The sequence below is a fragment of the Alosa pseudoharengus genome, unplaced genomic scaffold (assembly GCF_046254945.1).
Source record: "Alosa pseudoharengus isolate Yale_2024_CS ecotype anadromous, Long Island Sound unplaced genomic scaffold, YU_APseudo_1.1 YU_APseudo_1.1_scf_15, whole genome shotgun sequence".
In the NCBI taxonomy this organism is placed as follows: Eukaryota; Metazoa; Chordata; class Actinopteri; order Clupeiformes; family Clupeidae; genus Alosa; species Alosa pseudoharengus.
The window spans coordinates 21,825,874-21,842,717 of record NW_027468620.1 but is presented as its reverse complement, the minus strand read 5'-3'; the positions used below and the strand labels follow the sequence as shown (position 1 = coordinate 21,842,717).

At 39.0% G+C, this 16,844-nt stretch overlaps 1 protein-coding gene across 1 annotated transcript; it reads left to right on the top strand.

Annotated features, from left to right (window-relative positions):
- Positions 1 to 12,673: 12,673 nt before the first annotated feature.
- cuzd1.1 (CUB and zona pellucida-like domains 1, tandem duplicate 1) lies at positions 12,674 to 16,326 on the top strand. The gene is made up of 9 exons (XM_076285188.1): positions 12,674 to 12,794; positions 12,890 to 12,928; positions 13,393 to 13,491; positions 13,623 to 13,664; positions 14,116 to 14,266; positions 14,360 to 14,568; positions 14,798 to 14,973; positions 15,161 to 15,558; positions 16,077 to 16,326. Exons 1-9 carry the CDS (start codon positions 12,674 to 12,676, stop codon positions 16,324 to 16,326), a joined length of 1,485 nt encoding a protein of 494 aa, XP_076141303.1.
- The last annotated feature ends 518 nt before the right edge of the window (positions 16,327 to 16,844 follow it).

The window sequence follows — 16,844 nt, the reverse complement described above, 5'->3', positions numbered from 1 at the left end:
TCATGTAGGCTACCGACAACTGACATACATGAGCCTATGAAAAAAACCTGAATCTCAAAAAAAGTAACTAAACGGTTGTCACCTGGGTCAGTGCCAATATCTGGTGTTGTCCAGTAACCTGATAGACCAAATTGAATGTTAGTTCATATTATCATTTTATGCTCGCTTAAAACAAAAAAAGAATATGTCCATGCTTATATATCAATAAATTATGTCTGTTATGGTAACTCAGAGAATATCTGCAACTATCGTTTGAACCTTGAACATTGTTGACAGCAGCAATGGAGCAAAGCACAATAATAATTGGTCTAATCTCCATCGTTCCCCTCAGCGTGAATGTGTCCTCAAGCCCCCAGTGTCTGGCCTTATATGGTTTATTCAGACCTCAAGCAGGATCTATCCTTATGGCAGTCATAACCCAGTTGATAACCCTAGGGAAAATGGCATGTGTCAACCTAACCCTTATTGGTGGAAAGTGCACATCTGTCAGGTTGAAATGGATGAATTACTTCATGCATAAACCATCCTCAAAGACGATAACATGAGAAATTAGTATTTTCAAAATAAATCCAGTTGAGACAGCAGATAATAGTCTTCCTCTTCTTTTACACAATACAATGATAGCCTACGTAATGATGATATAATTAATGGGCAGGATCTAGGTCTAGGATCTAGGTCTATAATGCATATGATAAACTGAAAACACACATTGCAGACATAGCTGTCTGACAGTAATAATGTGAAGAAAAAAAACATTAATGCTTTGATTAGAAAACTGCAAATGTTCCATGTCGTTTCATGTTGTTGTTGACTTTCCTTTAATAAAAAGAGGCTTCACCTCTGTTCACCTGTCTGCATGAATTGCAGTGTCATTTATGAGCATCAACTATACTCGCTGGCTGTCAATAAAATTGTGCAGTAGCAACAGACTGTATCATAAAAGACTATGAATGCATTGGCTCACATAGAGCTTTAAAGTTGTACACGTTGGCTTCTGAAACGTAATGTTTTACAACCATCTGTGGCACACCCAAGAGGGGTCTATGTGTTCTATGATGGGAACTCAAGTTTAGCCCAATATATTGATTCAGCTGTGCAGTAAGTGAGGGATGTTTCTCTCTGTTACAGGTACAATGTGTGTTTGCCACTGACATAAGAGTCAACAATCCTTTACTGGTTTCAGTGTCATAAGACCAATATTTCCTTTTCTTGTCTCATTAAATCTCTCTGAAATGCACACGTGGAAAGAGGATATCATTTAGCAGGGGGAGTGGTGGCCATTTGGTTGCCACATGCAGACACATTTTTTATTTTATCATTCCTACAGCCTTTTTTACAAAAAAACTTGAATGAGATGATGTTGGTGCAGTAAATGAATGAAATGTGTCTGTTTGGCCTCGCAGGGTAAATGTAATTATGTCCATGTTATATATATTATAAACCACATCGATCCACTCATTCACTGTTGGAGGGTGGTTTTGAAGCCATTTTCTTGTTAAAGCCTTTTTCGCTGCCACTAATAGCATTCTCAACAAATACTCAACTCCTCTTCTACAGTGAAGCTCCTCAAAATCACCAAGATACATTGTTTTAAAATCATAGTTGATTCTTATTCCAAGTGCTGATGCCAATCCAAACATCACATCATCCAAACATGGCCACAGAGGGACAACCCCAAAAGATGTGGAAGTGATCTGCCACAACGCATCCACAAGATCTCAAACAGTCAGTTTGATCAGAGTATTTGACCTTTTGAGCATGAGTACAAAAAATCTTATCATATTTTTCCAGCTGAAGACTCTCCCAGAGGGTGAATTTGTGGTTGTCCATTGCTGTCTGCAAATTCCATCCCACTCTCCCTGTGTTATTGTTAAATTACCCTCTTTTACCCTCTTTTTCCCATCTGGCGTTAATTGACAATGTATGATCACCTAATAAGGCCTGAAAATATGGCTCTGAAAATGTCAACACCTGCTCTTTTTGCCTTGAAATAAAGAAACGGAAAATGAAACGTGGCAATTTTCTAGGCTGATTTGACATGGAACTATACTCTAATGCAGGCATAATAATCCAGTCACTAACCAATTCGTCTGCTGCAGCTCAACCTTGTTGCTGGAAGTTACAGTAGTCTACGGGTATGGAGGGGGATAGCTGTCAAAATATTCGTGTCCATAGATTTGATACACGTGCGTATTTGTCTGTAGTTGTGCATAAAATAAATATTTGTGAATTCTCGAATGAGTCCAGTCGTGCATAAAATATATTGTGTGTATTTTATCCATCAGAATACGGATGAAAAAAAAAATATGAATTCAAAAACTGTGTAACACCATACATAAGCACTACACAGATTCCCAGGGCAAGCGGAAGACCAAGCTGTTCGTCAGAAGTGGATTGTGAACATCAACCGAAAGGATTTTGTTCCGAACAAACATATCACGGTAAGTTTCGTTTAACAGTATTAATCTTAAATCTTGCCAGTTGTGTAGTGCTTATGTATGGTGTTACACAGGGGCAAGCTGTGTTATAACGGCGGGGGAACTTATATATTTTTGTTCCATATCTGTATTTTCCCACTGCTGTTGTAACAGCCGAACACACAACCGGTTCTTCCCGACATAGTAAGCCAATAAACGAAAGGAAAAAAAGACGATTTGTTCAACTCCACAGGTAGCTATCAGCTATCACAAACGTTAGCGCCGACGTGCGTAACCCGCAGTAATGGCACTGCCCCCGCCGGATTCGTCTCAGCGCATGCGCAGTCTTGATATCGATCTATGTTTCTTTTCTCAACAAGTAATGCCTGTGAATGCGGCGATGACGTATTTTGACAGTTGAGTCACTTGTGCGAAGTCCGTATTCTGATGGATAAAATACACACAATATATTTTATGCACGACTGGACTCATTCGAGAATTCACAAATATTTATTTTATGCACAACTACAGACAAATACGCACGTGTATCAAATCTATGGACAAGAATATTTTGACAGCTATCCCCCTCCATATACGGGGACTATTTTCTGGTGCTGCATGATATTGTGCTGCTGCGCCCATGGTGTTCCTTGATTATTACGCTTGAATGAGAGTATAGTTCCATATCAAATCAGCCTATAAAATCGCCATGTTTCATTTTCGGTTGGTCTTATTACACTTTTTAGTTTTAAATAGGAAAATTACTGGAAATCTTAGTCACTTTTAAACGTGATGCTAGCAGGCGAGATGCTAATGGTCTAATCCGATTCAATGATCTATGCTAGGCTGGAGCTAAAAGTGGTATCGCCAGACTCAAAGAACGGCTGGATGAACTGGAGAAAGGTAAAATTGTTTAACTCAAGGGGAGGTGGAAAATGAGTGTAATTCCCCAAATGGTGGAATATCCCTTTAAACAAAATATCTCTTCATAATAATTTGTAATGTGAAGTTTTGGTGGCACGGACTCCTTCCACGTAGTGGGAAATCAAGACTGGATTTGTCTGTAGTAAAAATTATTTGTAAGAACATACTGTATACAAATGTGACTAACTTCATCAGTCTGTCTGCCTCATATTTGCATTAACCGACGATTGTGCTTGGTGAAGACACGCCTTCACCATTTGCAAATCAAGTCTTTTGTCATGTACAACGACCCAGCTTTTGTCTTATGGCAGACTTCACCATAGGTGATCGGCGCCAATTAAGCACCCATATGTCCGGGGCGTGTCTGAACTTTTCCACTGGAGCAGACAAAGCCTGCTAACAGAATATAAGGCTGTGAGAAAGGACAATCGAGAGATGACTTGAGGCAACTTGTTTCATGTTTCTCCTCCGAGCCGGCTTGTAATAAACCTGGGAACGTTTCCCTTTCTTAACACATCTCAGTTCGGTTTTGCTTCCACGTCATTTGTAATTCTCACCAAGTCTTTAAATAAAATAACACAATGGCAATCACTTCTTTGTTATTTAGAAAGCTTAGAAGTAAACTTAGATTATTGGGAGGGAACTAAGTTGCCTGTATGCTGTGGTACAGAAATTAGAGGCCTCCAGGACCATGGATCATGTGGACCTATACAGCAGTGATGCATATGAGTATGAATGCACCCATGGCTACCTTGAAAACATTGCCATTTAGCATTGTCCAGTGGCGTTGTTGAGCTAGAGTAAATTTGGATTTGGAGTCTATACTGATGAGTTGTGATAACAAACAATACAAACTTGAATGCCAAGTATATTTGAAGGAAACTTTCATAAATAAAATGTGGGAATCATAAAGATGTGTATATTCAATCATAGAGATTTGTGAATATTCAAATGTCTTTATTACTTGTATATTCCTCTGGCCGTGGCTTTGACTTTCTCTTAGATTCCTGAACAGGGCTGTTTTCGTGATTTATGTCAGGAGGCATGCGTGATCAGTAAGATACCTGATTTAAAGAGCGCTAGTGCGAAGAAAATTCAAATCTATGATACTGATAGCCTATCAAACCTTCAGTGAAATCTATTGCTCATTGATGCATTATAGCCTATTTTCATGGTGAGGGTGCAAAAGGGGAGCATTGAAGACTACTTTTGCAATAAAAAAGTGTTGCACAAAAATAACCGTGTTTGTTTCATGTTTACTAATTTTGTGTTCCCAGTCAAAAATGACTGCAGCATTATAACTTGTTATAAATCCATAGTGACACATATATTATCATCTAATGTTGTGATAGACCTCTGTATCAACTTATGTTCTATTGGATAATACCAGTTTTGAACTTCCATTTGCTTTTTATGGCATGCAGGCCTCCTTGACCTAAACTCATGCAAGTCAGAAAGAAGAAGATTCTATTGGGGAAAGGTTCCAGTGGGGGCTGGCAAAGAAGCAAAGAGGGGGAGTGAGGGTGTGTTTGTGTGTGTATTTTAATGTACAGAAGCACATATACAGTCCATCTGATCAATAGGTATGTGCCTGGACTAAATTTTATTTACATTTTCTCATCCATTAATTTCTAATGGCCGGTCATTTTTGACCGGGAATACATGGATGTTCTAAAGTTAAATAAAACACTCAAATTGTTATGAAAATGATAAAAAATTTGTTTTGTGTGTTCAGATGCCCTGTGTTAACAAAGTCATGGAGCCTCATGATAGTCAGAATAAATTAACGATATTTTTGAGAGAAAATAATTCTCAATCGGTCAACCGTGAACACAACAGGAGGGTTAACATGGAGTTGAATCTACTCAGCTGAGTTAATACTTTCTGATACATTTTCTTTTCCACATTATACATTTCCAAGAGAGTTAGCAATACTACTGAGAAAATGGCATGTAGGACTTTTGTTGAAAACTACAGCAACGCAAAAATGGAGATATTCCTGGCTGTGACATGGTAAACACACATGGTTTGCCAATAAAGAGAATAAGGAACATCTCTCAGTCACTACAGCTGATTCAATACACCACATCAAACTTGAATTCCCATGAAATAGACATTGGTTTGCATAAGAATGATGGGACACATAGCAGTGACACTAGCAGGTATCGCTTTAGAAGCAAACATTAATATTGCCAGTCTAGTCTACTATAGGACAGGGCATTTAACTAAACCAATAAAAATAACTTTATTGACTGCCATTTTGTGTTGTATATTTACATAATATGTAATGCAGTGACTGATATAGAGCATGCATACAGTTGAACCAAAGGGTGAAGCTAGTACCCATTCAAGCAGAGTGATGAGCCAGCGAAATGTGGACATTATCGAAGATGAAACAATGACAACAATTCTCTTTTCCTGATATTGTTGGGCAGTTATATCAGATGTAGCTGGGAAATTCCACGCAAAATTGTCACATCCATAACGGCAACTAAATACCATGGCATTGTGTTGGTGTTATGGATGTGACAGTTTTGCGCGGAATTGCCCAGCTTGGTTATTTCATGCATTCCTTCATTCTTCTCAATGAATTTTAACACATGAAACTGGTCAAAGACACTTATATGTATGTAAACAACTGCATGTGTTTAAGCCCATACTTGGCCTAATTAAATAAATTATATGGCGGTAATCATTTTATTTCAATGTGACAGATGTGGATTTCCCAGCTCTGTTAACATGAATGTATGACTGTCATAAAGAAGGATCCTGCTCTTGAGGTCTCAAGTTGAGTATATAAGGCCTGACATTGGGACCTTTGGGACACATTCAAACTGAGGAGAAAGATGGAGATGAGATCAGTTGCTCTTCTGCTGTGCTCCTTTGCAGCTGTGAGCAATGTTCAAGGTAAGCTAGCTTTTTGGATTGTTACAAGCTTTGAGATTAGTTATGATACAATACAATCGGTTATGATCTTTTACAGCCACAATATCTACACATAAATATCAGTTCACTATTCTAAATTAGTTAAATTGTCACTCTTATTGTCACTCTTAAATTGTCACTCTTAAACACTCTTTATTTGGTGTCCAGGTTACTGGGACACAACCATCCCTCCAGGTATTGTTCCAGTCAACATCACTTGTTCATACCCAACAAAGTGTGTGCATATTGTGTGCATTGTGCATTGTGTGCACAGCATGTTTAGTGTTCTAGTGTTATAAAGGTATAAAACTGAAATATTATCGGAGACCCTTTGAGGCTGTTTATTGCGAGACAAGGCATCTGCTTTCATTCATTCATTGAATGTGCGCTGTGCTGTAATGGAAACCTTATTGAGTAGGCCTACGGTAGCCTAAATTGAGTTTTTTTTTTTTTTTTAATTATGCATGATTTACTTTTTTATTAAATTCGTAGGCTGGAATGTAGGCTAGTACTGCTTCAGCCTCTGGCAAGCTCAGAAGGGGGCGGCAAGCGACTGGTAGCTTGAGAGCGACGTGTTGGAGACCCAGTGTAGGACAACGACTTTTCATTGGCAACAGTATTAAACCAACCAACAATATAAAATATTAAGAGCTCTTTTATTTAATTGTGTTAAATCGATACATACGCAATTATTACCCCGTCTTATTTGGGGGCAGGGCTTTATTTAATCCCAGCCCGTAAATTTGAGGATTTACGGTATGCACGTGTGTTTTAGGCATAGTGCAAGCTCTGACTGAAAGTGCGCAGAACTTGTGCATTTACATAACAATATTTAATAAATTTCACTTTCATGAGTCAGTTAGTCAAAGGTTGTTCATTACCACTTTTGATCTCCAGATTATGGGACCACTGATGAACCCGCCACTCCAGGTATTGTTCAGTGTCAGCATCAGTTCTTCCCAAAAATGTTATCACAAAGTGTGTGCATTAGTGCACTTGCATACCCAATAACAGTTATTTTTTAACAGAAAACATATTTTATACATAGACAACATATGAATACTTATCTTTCTTTAGTGAATTAGTCAAAGGTTGTTCATTAACATTCTTTATTTGATCTCCAGATTACTGGGTCACTCATGGTCCCCCCCCAGGTATTGTTCCAGTCAGCATCACTTGTTGTTCCCAAAAAAAGGTTTCACAAAGTGTGTGCATTGTTTAGTGTTCTAGTTTAAAACTGAAATTGTTTTGTTTAGTGTTCTAGTTTAAAACTGAAATATTATCTGAGACTCTTTGAGGCTGTGGTCCTAATTTAAAATGTGGGCAAACTACAAATTCTTAAGTCAAACTAAATTAAATGAAGCAACTGCACACACAAATTTGTGCAAAGATCTTTTTTCCTGAAAAGAAAAGACCCATTTATGTAACTTGGTGTCACATTAATGTCACACTGATACCCAACAACAGTCATTTGTGAACAGAAAATATATTTTATACATAGATGATGTGTGTGCATTGTTTAGTGTTACAGTTTAAAACTGAAATATTATCTGAGACCCTCTGAGGCTATGGTCCTAATTTAAAAAGTGGGCAAAGTGCAAGGTCTTAACTAAACATTAGCTAATTTAATAACAAGGCAACATTAGTGTCACATTAGTGTCTCACTGATACCCAATAACAGTAATTTGTGAACATAAAATATACTTTATACATAGACGACATACGAATACTTCACTTTCATGAGTCAATGAGTGAAAGGTTGTTCATTAACACTCTTTATTTTGTCTCCGGATTACTGGACCACTGAAGAATACACCACTCCAGGTATTGTTCCCAAAATAAGTTTCACAAAGTGTGTAGAACTAGGCCTACATCTTTCTAACACATATCAACTAGTTGATATGTGTTAGAAAGATGTAGGCCTAGTTCTACAAACAAAACAGTTTTAGAAATTAAAACATTTAAATTATAACAGGAAATGAACACAACTCAAGTGGCAACAGTGGAATAAGCGGGATAATGGACTCACCGCGTTCGGTTAACAGAAATGAATGCACTTACGAGGTTTAAACGCCCCTCCGTTGCATGTTGGGGCCGCTTTACAACCTTGAACGTGCATTAATTTCTGTTAACCGAACGCCGTGTTGTCCATTTTCCCTTAGGCTACATATTATCTGAGAGACCCTTTGAGGCTATAATGGCTCTAATTTTAAATGTGGGCAAACTGCAAAGTCTTAAGTCAAACTGAATTGAATGAAGCACTCAAATTTGTGCAAAGATCTTTTTTTCTGGAAAAAAAAGGATTCATTTGTGCAACTTTGTGTCACATTGGTGTCATGTTGATAGGCTACCAAAAGCAGTCATTTGTAAACAGAAAACATAATTTACGTTCTACATTTTATACATAGACGACGTATGAATACTTCACTTTCATTGGCCAATGAGTCAAAGGTTGTTCATTAACACCTTGCCTTGTAGGTTCCTGCTGGTACAACTGTGGCCGGGACTCTGGTAGCTGTTCCTGCTCAAGTTCATGCCAATACTATGGAAACTGCTGTCATGATTACTATGGTAATAAATCACCTTTGATTGGTTAGTTTGATTGATTTTTAAAGTAATTTGAAAATGGTTGGTTTGTGGTCGGAAATGAATCTCTCTCTCTCTCTCTCTCTCTCCTTTCTCTCCCCCTAGATTACTGCCACAGCACAACCATGGACCCACAAACAATACGTAATACATTTACTTTCAGATTGTTGTCTTTAGATAGTATATCAGTATTGTTTGATACACCCTGTAATCCAATACTTTTTGTAAACAAAAAAAGTAAACAAAGTGCAAAGTTTTAAGTCTAACTAGACCAACTGAATGGAATGAAGCAACCAAACTGCACACTTTAATCTTTTTCTGAAATAAGTACCAATTTACATAACTTGGTGTCACATTGATACCCAATAACAGTAATTTGTGAATAGAAAACAGTAAATTGTGAATAGATGACATGAATACTTCTCTTTCATGAGTGAAAGGTTGCTCATTAACACTCTTTATTTTTTCTCTGGATTACTGGACCACTGAAGAATTCACTCCAGGTATTGTTTCAGTCAGCATCACTTGTTCTTCCCAAAAAAGTTTCACAAAGTGTGTGCATTGTTTAGTGTTCTAGTATAAAAATGAACTATTATCTGAGACCCTTTGAGGCTATGGTCCTAATTTAAAAAGTGGGCAAAGTGCAAGGTCTTAACTAAACTACCAAACATAAGCTAGTTTTATAACAAGGCAACATCTCTTTCTACTTGGTGTCACATTAGTGTAACATTGGTGAATTTGTGTAACATCTATAGCCTACCCTTTATTTACGTCATTGTTTAATACAATATGCGATACATAAGCCTACCCAATAACAGTAATTTGTGAACAGAAAATATACTTTATACATAGACGACATAAGAATACTTCACTTTCATGAGTCAATGAGTGAAAGGTTGTTAGGTAACACTTTACTTGACGGGTGAGTTCATAACACATTCATAGCAGCTGTCATAAACTGCACATAAAGCATTCATGACTGTTTCATGAGACATGACTCAACATTCATACCAAACCTTTTATGAATGTGGAAGACAGAACGACAAAAATGTGTCAAAATAAAAGTCCAACAATTGCAAAGCAGCATTGCCGTTTTTGTTCCAAACCTCTTAACCGATCACGTCACATCAGTCAATGGGCTACTCCAGTGCCAAAAAGACAGAACCAGGTCAAGCAAATAATATTGTTTTATGATACCTTTGCAGATGATTTCTCATCTTTTGCTACTGGGAATGTCCATCCGTTCCAGGTTACACAAATACGGGTCAGCTGAATGTAGGCTAGTTTACCTCCCAGTGTTAAATTCAGTGATTATGAATACTTCACAACTTGTATAGTAAAGTGACATTCGATGTAGACTTCATAAGATATTCATGAAATATTTACAAAGGCTGGAGAGAAAATGCTGCTTTGCGATTGTTGGACTTTTATTTTGACAAGTTGTCATCGTTCTGTCTTCCACATTTATAAAAGGTTTGGTATGAATGTTGAGTCATGTCTCATGAAACAGTCATGAATGCTTTATGTGCAGTTTATGACAGCTGCTATGAATGTGTTATGAACTCACCCATCAAGTAAAGTGTTACATAACTTAGTGTCATATTGATACAGTAATTTGTAAACAGGAAATATATTTTAGACATAGACGACATATGAATTCATTTTCATGAGTCAATGAGTAAAATGTTGTTAATTAACACTCTTTATTTTGTCTCCGGATTACTGGACCACTGAAGATTCCACTCCAGGTATTGTTTCATTCAGTATCACCTGTTCATCCCAAAATAAGTTTCAGAATGTGTGTGCATTGTTTAGTGTTCTAGTTTATCTGAGACCCTTTGAGGCTATGGTCCTAATTTAAAATGTGGGCAAACTACAAAGTCTTAAGTCAAACTGAATTAAACTGCACACTCAAACTGCACACTCAAATCTATTTGTAAATTTCAGCTGAGCAAGATCCTTGTGACGGGGCGAGTAGCCACCAACTATGCCTACTATGAGAGACATTTAAATGTGTGCGTGCTATGATTTCTGGGTTTTAATGATTATTTAGGCTGTTCATATACTTTTTGGTTATGCCAAAGTTCAGCAGATATGCTAAATCTTCAATAGATGTCTAGATTCGTATACTTATTTATTAGTTTCTGTGGCTATCCTGAAACACACCCCTGTGCTGCTATGATGCATTGGTTTGATCCAATTAGGAGTGTAATCAGGCCCTATTTAAACACATGCCTGTAGGTGCTTTGGTGAGAGAGCTGCGATTTGAATAGGCATAAGTCTTGAGTGCTCGTCTCATGTGTGTAGCCCAAGTGACTAGCTGAGTCCATTTGCTCGTCTTATTATTCAAATATTTTTGTATATTGTATTGTTTTGACTATCAACTCTTTTGTTTTATTTCTCCTTAGTGCTTTGTTCACATTTATTTACTTTATCATTGCCTTATGTTGGCCTTATTTGGGGAATTAATAAAATCCCATCTTCCACCTTGAATCTCTGAGAGCTGTTCCATCTACCTCACAACCGGCCGACACATCTACCCTTAACATTTGGTAGCAGTGGTGGGATGGCTTGCTGTGAGGTCATCGGAAGCTTGCCCAGTGTGTGAGCTGTATGAGGGACCCCCAGGATAGGTTGACCCCTGTGTGAGTGACCCCAGAGATGTGTGAAGCACTTGTGTGTGGGGCAACCTGAGATTGGAAAAGTACGGCTGGTGGTTGCACGAGGGTCGCCAGTGTGCGTGAAGTGCATGGGCAAGCTTCCCGAAGGGGAGGGCAGTGTGACGGAGTACCGTCACTACAGTTGAGTATGTGCTCTGACTGCCATACCAACGGGCCTGGCTCTTTGGCATTGTGGTCAAGCTGCAGGGTTAGTATACCCTGGAGAGCTGGGTTCAAGACCGGCTGGGGTCACTACTCTCTCCCTTCGCTACAATCCCAAACTCAAACATTGGTGGATCAGCACAATGCTCCCATACATCACACAATAGGTTCTACCAGAAACACTCAGTGAGTGAAGTTGTGGCTTGATGGGTTAACTACATAACATGAAATGTACAATATTTGGTAAATGTGTGATGAAATAGTAAAAGTCTTTGGCGTAGCCCAGCCCGTCAGTGGTTCAGGTCTTGAAGTGGCTTGACCTGGCAAATCCTGCATGGTGAAAGCTGGCAGGGCAGAGCTACCCCCTGGGACAGGTTGACAGGGACAAAACTGGTGGTGGTGGGGAGGAAGGTGGGATCTTCATTTAGACAGTACCTGAGGCAGTGAAGCAGGTATGTTAGACAAGTCGTTATAAGGCAGGTAAAAGCTGGTGATTGGTTGAGGTTAATGAATGAGTGACATGGCATTGTAGTCTTCCTGGTAGAACTTATGCTAAAGTTTCAATTTCAAGCAAATCACTTTGCTCATCATTTAAATTATGGCCCTATGTTCATTGTCTCATTTTAAATCATCTGTTAAAATGTAATGAACCTTCAAATACAAAAAGATGCTATCTTAATCTAAATGTCTTTCATGAGTCAATGAGTCAAAGGTGCATTTTAAACACTCTTTACGGTCTCCAGATTACTGGATCACCACTGAGTCAGGTACTGTTCTTCCAAGTGGCATCACTTGATACGAAAAATTGTTTTTGTAATATTACAAGTGAGATGAGTTCAAGCTTATGAATTGTTTAGTGTTCTTGTTTACCCAGACATTTTTTCAAGGCCTTTTAAGCCTACATCGAGGATATGAACGATAATTGCTCTACATTAAGACTTGCAGGTTTTTACCACATTAATATTCACTTTACATATGGAATATTACTCCACGTGCATGATGATTTTCTGCCTTGTAGGTCACCACTACTCCTGCCGGTACAATTGTGGATACAACTTTGGTAGCTGTTCCTGCACAAGTTCATGCGATTACTATGGAACCTGCTGTTATGACTACTATGGTAATAAATCACCTTCTTCTTTAAAGTAATTTGATATGGGTTGGTTTGTGCTTTGAAATGAATCTCTCTCTCTCTCTTTCTCTCTCTCTCTCTAGATTACTGTGGAAGTACAACAGAGCAACCAGCCACCACAAGTAGGCTTACTAGCCTAGATATTCATTGCAGAACCATCCCACAAAATATCAGTATTAAAGTTGCAGTCTGCGCAGGAAGTCTCGTTTGTTTACATTTATATTTAAAATTATTAGCAGACGCTTTTGTCCAAGACAGTGTAGGCTATACTGTATTTTAACCAAGGACCAAACGAAACACACCAGAGAGCTAACCCCTCCCTTCAGTATTCTCAGAGAAACAGGGTTTCCTTTTTGTTTGAGGGAAAGCCTGCCCCCACTTTGTTTGTTTTCGGAGCCTGGGCTGCCTACAGAGACCGAGTTTTTTCACAGTGTACTTACAGACTGGGTAGCTAGTGGATCATGAGGACATGGTTGTTGAATGTGACAAAAATTATGATGGGCTTGAAATTGTGTATCGCTGACTGTACCTTTAATATATAGACTATTTTACTATGCAGTATATTCATATATATTCTGCCTTTTAGGTTACAACTCCTGCCGGTACAATTGTGGCTACAACCTTGGTAGCTGTTCCTGCTCAAGTTCATGCCAATACTATGGAAACTGCTGTCATGATTATAATGGTAATAAATCACCTTTGGTTGGTTTGATTGGTTCTTTAAAGTAATTTGATAATGGTTGGTTTGTGCTCTGAAATTAATCTCTGTCTTTCCCTCTCTACCTGTCTTCTTTCTCTTGCCACCTATCTCTCTAGATTACTGCCACAGCACAACTTGGGACCCACCAGCCTCAACACGTACATTTACTTTCAGATTGTTATCTTTAGATAGTATATCAATAAGTATATCAATATTGTTTGATGTATACACCCTGTAATCCAATACTTAGATGCATGATGTAGTATGCTGAGCTCTGCCTTTAATTTCATAGATTAACAGTCTGATTTATTGGCCATTATTCCTTACTCTGCATTGATTCTTCAATGACTATAGCCTACATCGACACATGGGAAAAGGATGTTATACTTTTTTATATAAATGTTCAAATGAGAAACAGTTTGATTATTAAAATAACATTTCATTTTAACTTCACTTTAAAAACATCCCTATTCGAATGTATACTGCCTAATGATGCACTGATCCTAAAATACTTTTATCCTCTATTCACTAGGCAGTAAACAATTAGTTGTGAAGGCAAAAGTCCATTGTGGACATCCATTATTTTTAAAATCTTTAAAATTCTTCCAGCGGACCATCCAGAATGTGGAGGACACCTGAGTGGTTCTGGAACTTTCTCCAGCCCATATTATCCAGACTATTACCATGATAATGCCTACTGTGTGTGGACTCTGTCAGTTCCTTCTGGACAAAGAATCCTTCTCACTTTTTCAGATCTGGAGTGAGTGGAGAGATGCATTATTTTTTTTACTAAACATTCACTGTTACTCTGCAAATGTGTGCCACAATTGCTCCCATGCACTTATGTCTTCAGGATGGAGCGCTGCTGTAGCTGTGACTACATCACTGTGCATGACGGCTCCTCAGTGGGCCACAACCAGCTGGGTCGGCTATGCCACAACTCCTCTCTGGACACCTTCCACTCCTCCTCCAACTACATGACTGTGCGTTTCCGTAGTGATAGTAGTGTAGTAGGTCGTGGCTTCCAGGCTCAATTCATCAGCTCCCTGCCGACTGATAAAGGTGAGTGACATCTGAGAAACCTGAATCAGCCACTGTACAGCATCAACTCCCAGGCTGTCTTCTACTCAACTGAACTCAGAATAAAAATAATCCATCACAGTAATCCACTCTGAAGAAAAACAACTTAGAGCATGTGGCTACAAAATGTTATGATGGAGGATTATTATGCATATAATGTGATCATATTAATATAATATTAATATTGTGTTATACTCAACTCTTTTTATAGGCAGGGTGCAGTGTGTTTTAGACAACATGAACATTGTTATTTCAAGATCTTTCCTGGCTAGTCAGGGATTCAATGGTCATGATCTTTATGTCAATGATGAACACTGTCGGCCGACCACAAACAGTTACCAGGTGATGTTTGAGTTTCCTCTCAACCGCTGTGGAACAGTGAGAAAGGTACGTGGTATTCGACCTGAAGGTGCTCTTCACAGCACAAATACAACCCTGTTGTGTTTCTCTGCAGATATGTCAGTTGTGTAGAATATACAGTGAATGTAGTTTGTTTAAAAATCCTAGTTATGATTTTCATGGATTAACTGAATAATTGGTATTTGTTTTGGCCCCTACCCCTCGTTCTGTTCAGTTTAACAACGGTCGTGTAATTTATGAAAATGCTGTGCGGGCATATTCAACCAGCTCTGGGGAGATCACGCGTCATTCAAGTGAATTCAAGTTGTCTGTTACCTGTCACATGGAAAAGGACTCCGTATCACAGATCATGTATGTTGCCAAAGAAATTTCCACCTTTAACATCACTGGAACTGGTCGATTCAATACTACCATGGCTTTCTACACCTCTGGGAGCTTCTACCAGCAAATTCATGATAATCCCTATGAGGTAACTCTCAATCAGTACATGTACGTTAAGGTGAGCCTAAGGAGACCTGACAGCAGCCTCGTCCTCTTCCTGGACACGTGTGTGGCCTCACCAAACCCACATGACTATGCTGACTACCGCGCCTATTATCTACTGGTCAATGGGTAAGACTACTAGGATTGATAAATCTTGTTCCCCTCCCTCCTCTACATGTGTTTAATATATAATACAATAACACATAAGGGCCAAATTTGTTATGGTTGGTTTATGAAGAATTTAATTTGAAATCTTCAGCTATAATGCTCACGTGACCATGGACGGATTATGAACTTTCGGGCCCATGGGCCCAGATCTATTAAGGGCCCCTCACTAATTGTCGCATATGTGGGAGGGGGGGTTTGGGGGTCCTCCCCCAGAATTTTTTAACTTGTTTGTTGTGATTTCCTGTATTCTGGTGCATTTTGGGGATGGCCAATACTAAATTCAATCAGATTCATAGCCTACATCCTGATTTGTTGATATTGAGGCAATGATTCCCTGCAAAGGCTTGGGCTTCAGGGCCCCCTGACCCCTTGGGCCCAGTAGGCCCGTGCAGTAATCCATCCCTGCACGTAACCAAGCTGGTAATGCTGCCTATGACAGAACAGGTAACTCTGCAATGACACTGTTTTTTTTCTCACAGGTGTCCAAAAGACACAACATACCAGTCCATTACGAGCGGCTCTGAGAGTCACGCAGGCTTCAGCTTCCAGGCTTTCAAGTTCCTGCGGGCACATGAATATGTGTACCTGCAGTGCAAGGTCATCATCTGCCCTAAAAATGACTACAACTCTCGCTGTCGCGACGGATGCCGCACCCGCAAGGCTCGAAGTTTGGACTCTGAGCACCACACAGCTACCATGGTCCTGGGGCCTATCAGGCTGAAAGGTTAAGTCACAACTCAGATTCAGATTACATGCCACTGCAGCGCATGCATAGCATAGTCATATAGGTGTAAACACCCATGAAGTATGCCCATGGCCTGTTATAAATGTTGTTTAGTATTGTTGTCAAACATTTTCTTGCCTTCAACTAATTATACATGTTATATCCCTTAAGAACCTGCACCCATGTATGGTAAATATATTCTTCATTTGAAAATAACCCATATACACATGCAAACACACTTGAACACACACACACACACACACACACACTTGTGTGTAAAGTAGTACCTTCACAGAAGGTGTAAGACTTGAAATTAGCAAGGATTTCATGGAGTAAGGGATGGTGCATTTGCAATACAATGGGGCGGTCATATTACACACCATTCTAAAATGAATAGTTCCGGTCTTTGATTATGATTGGCTGAATCACGTTTGATGCTGTTGTAAAATCCAAGACAAACATACATCATGACCGCATTTCGATCTATAATAATGCGCTACCACAACTTACACAAAAGTCCACT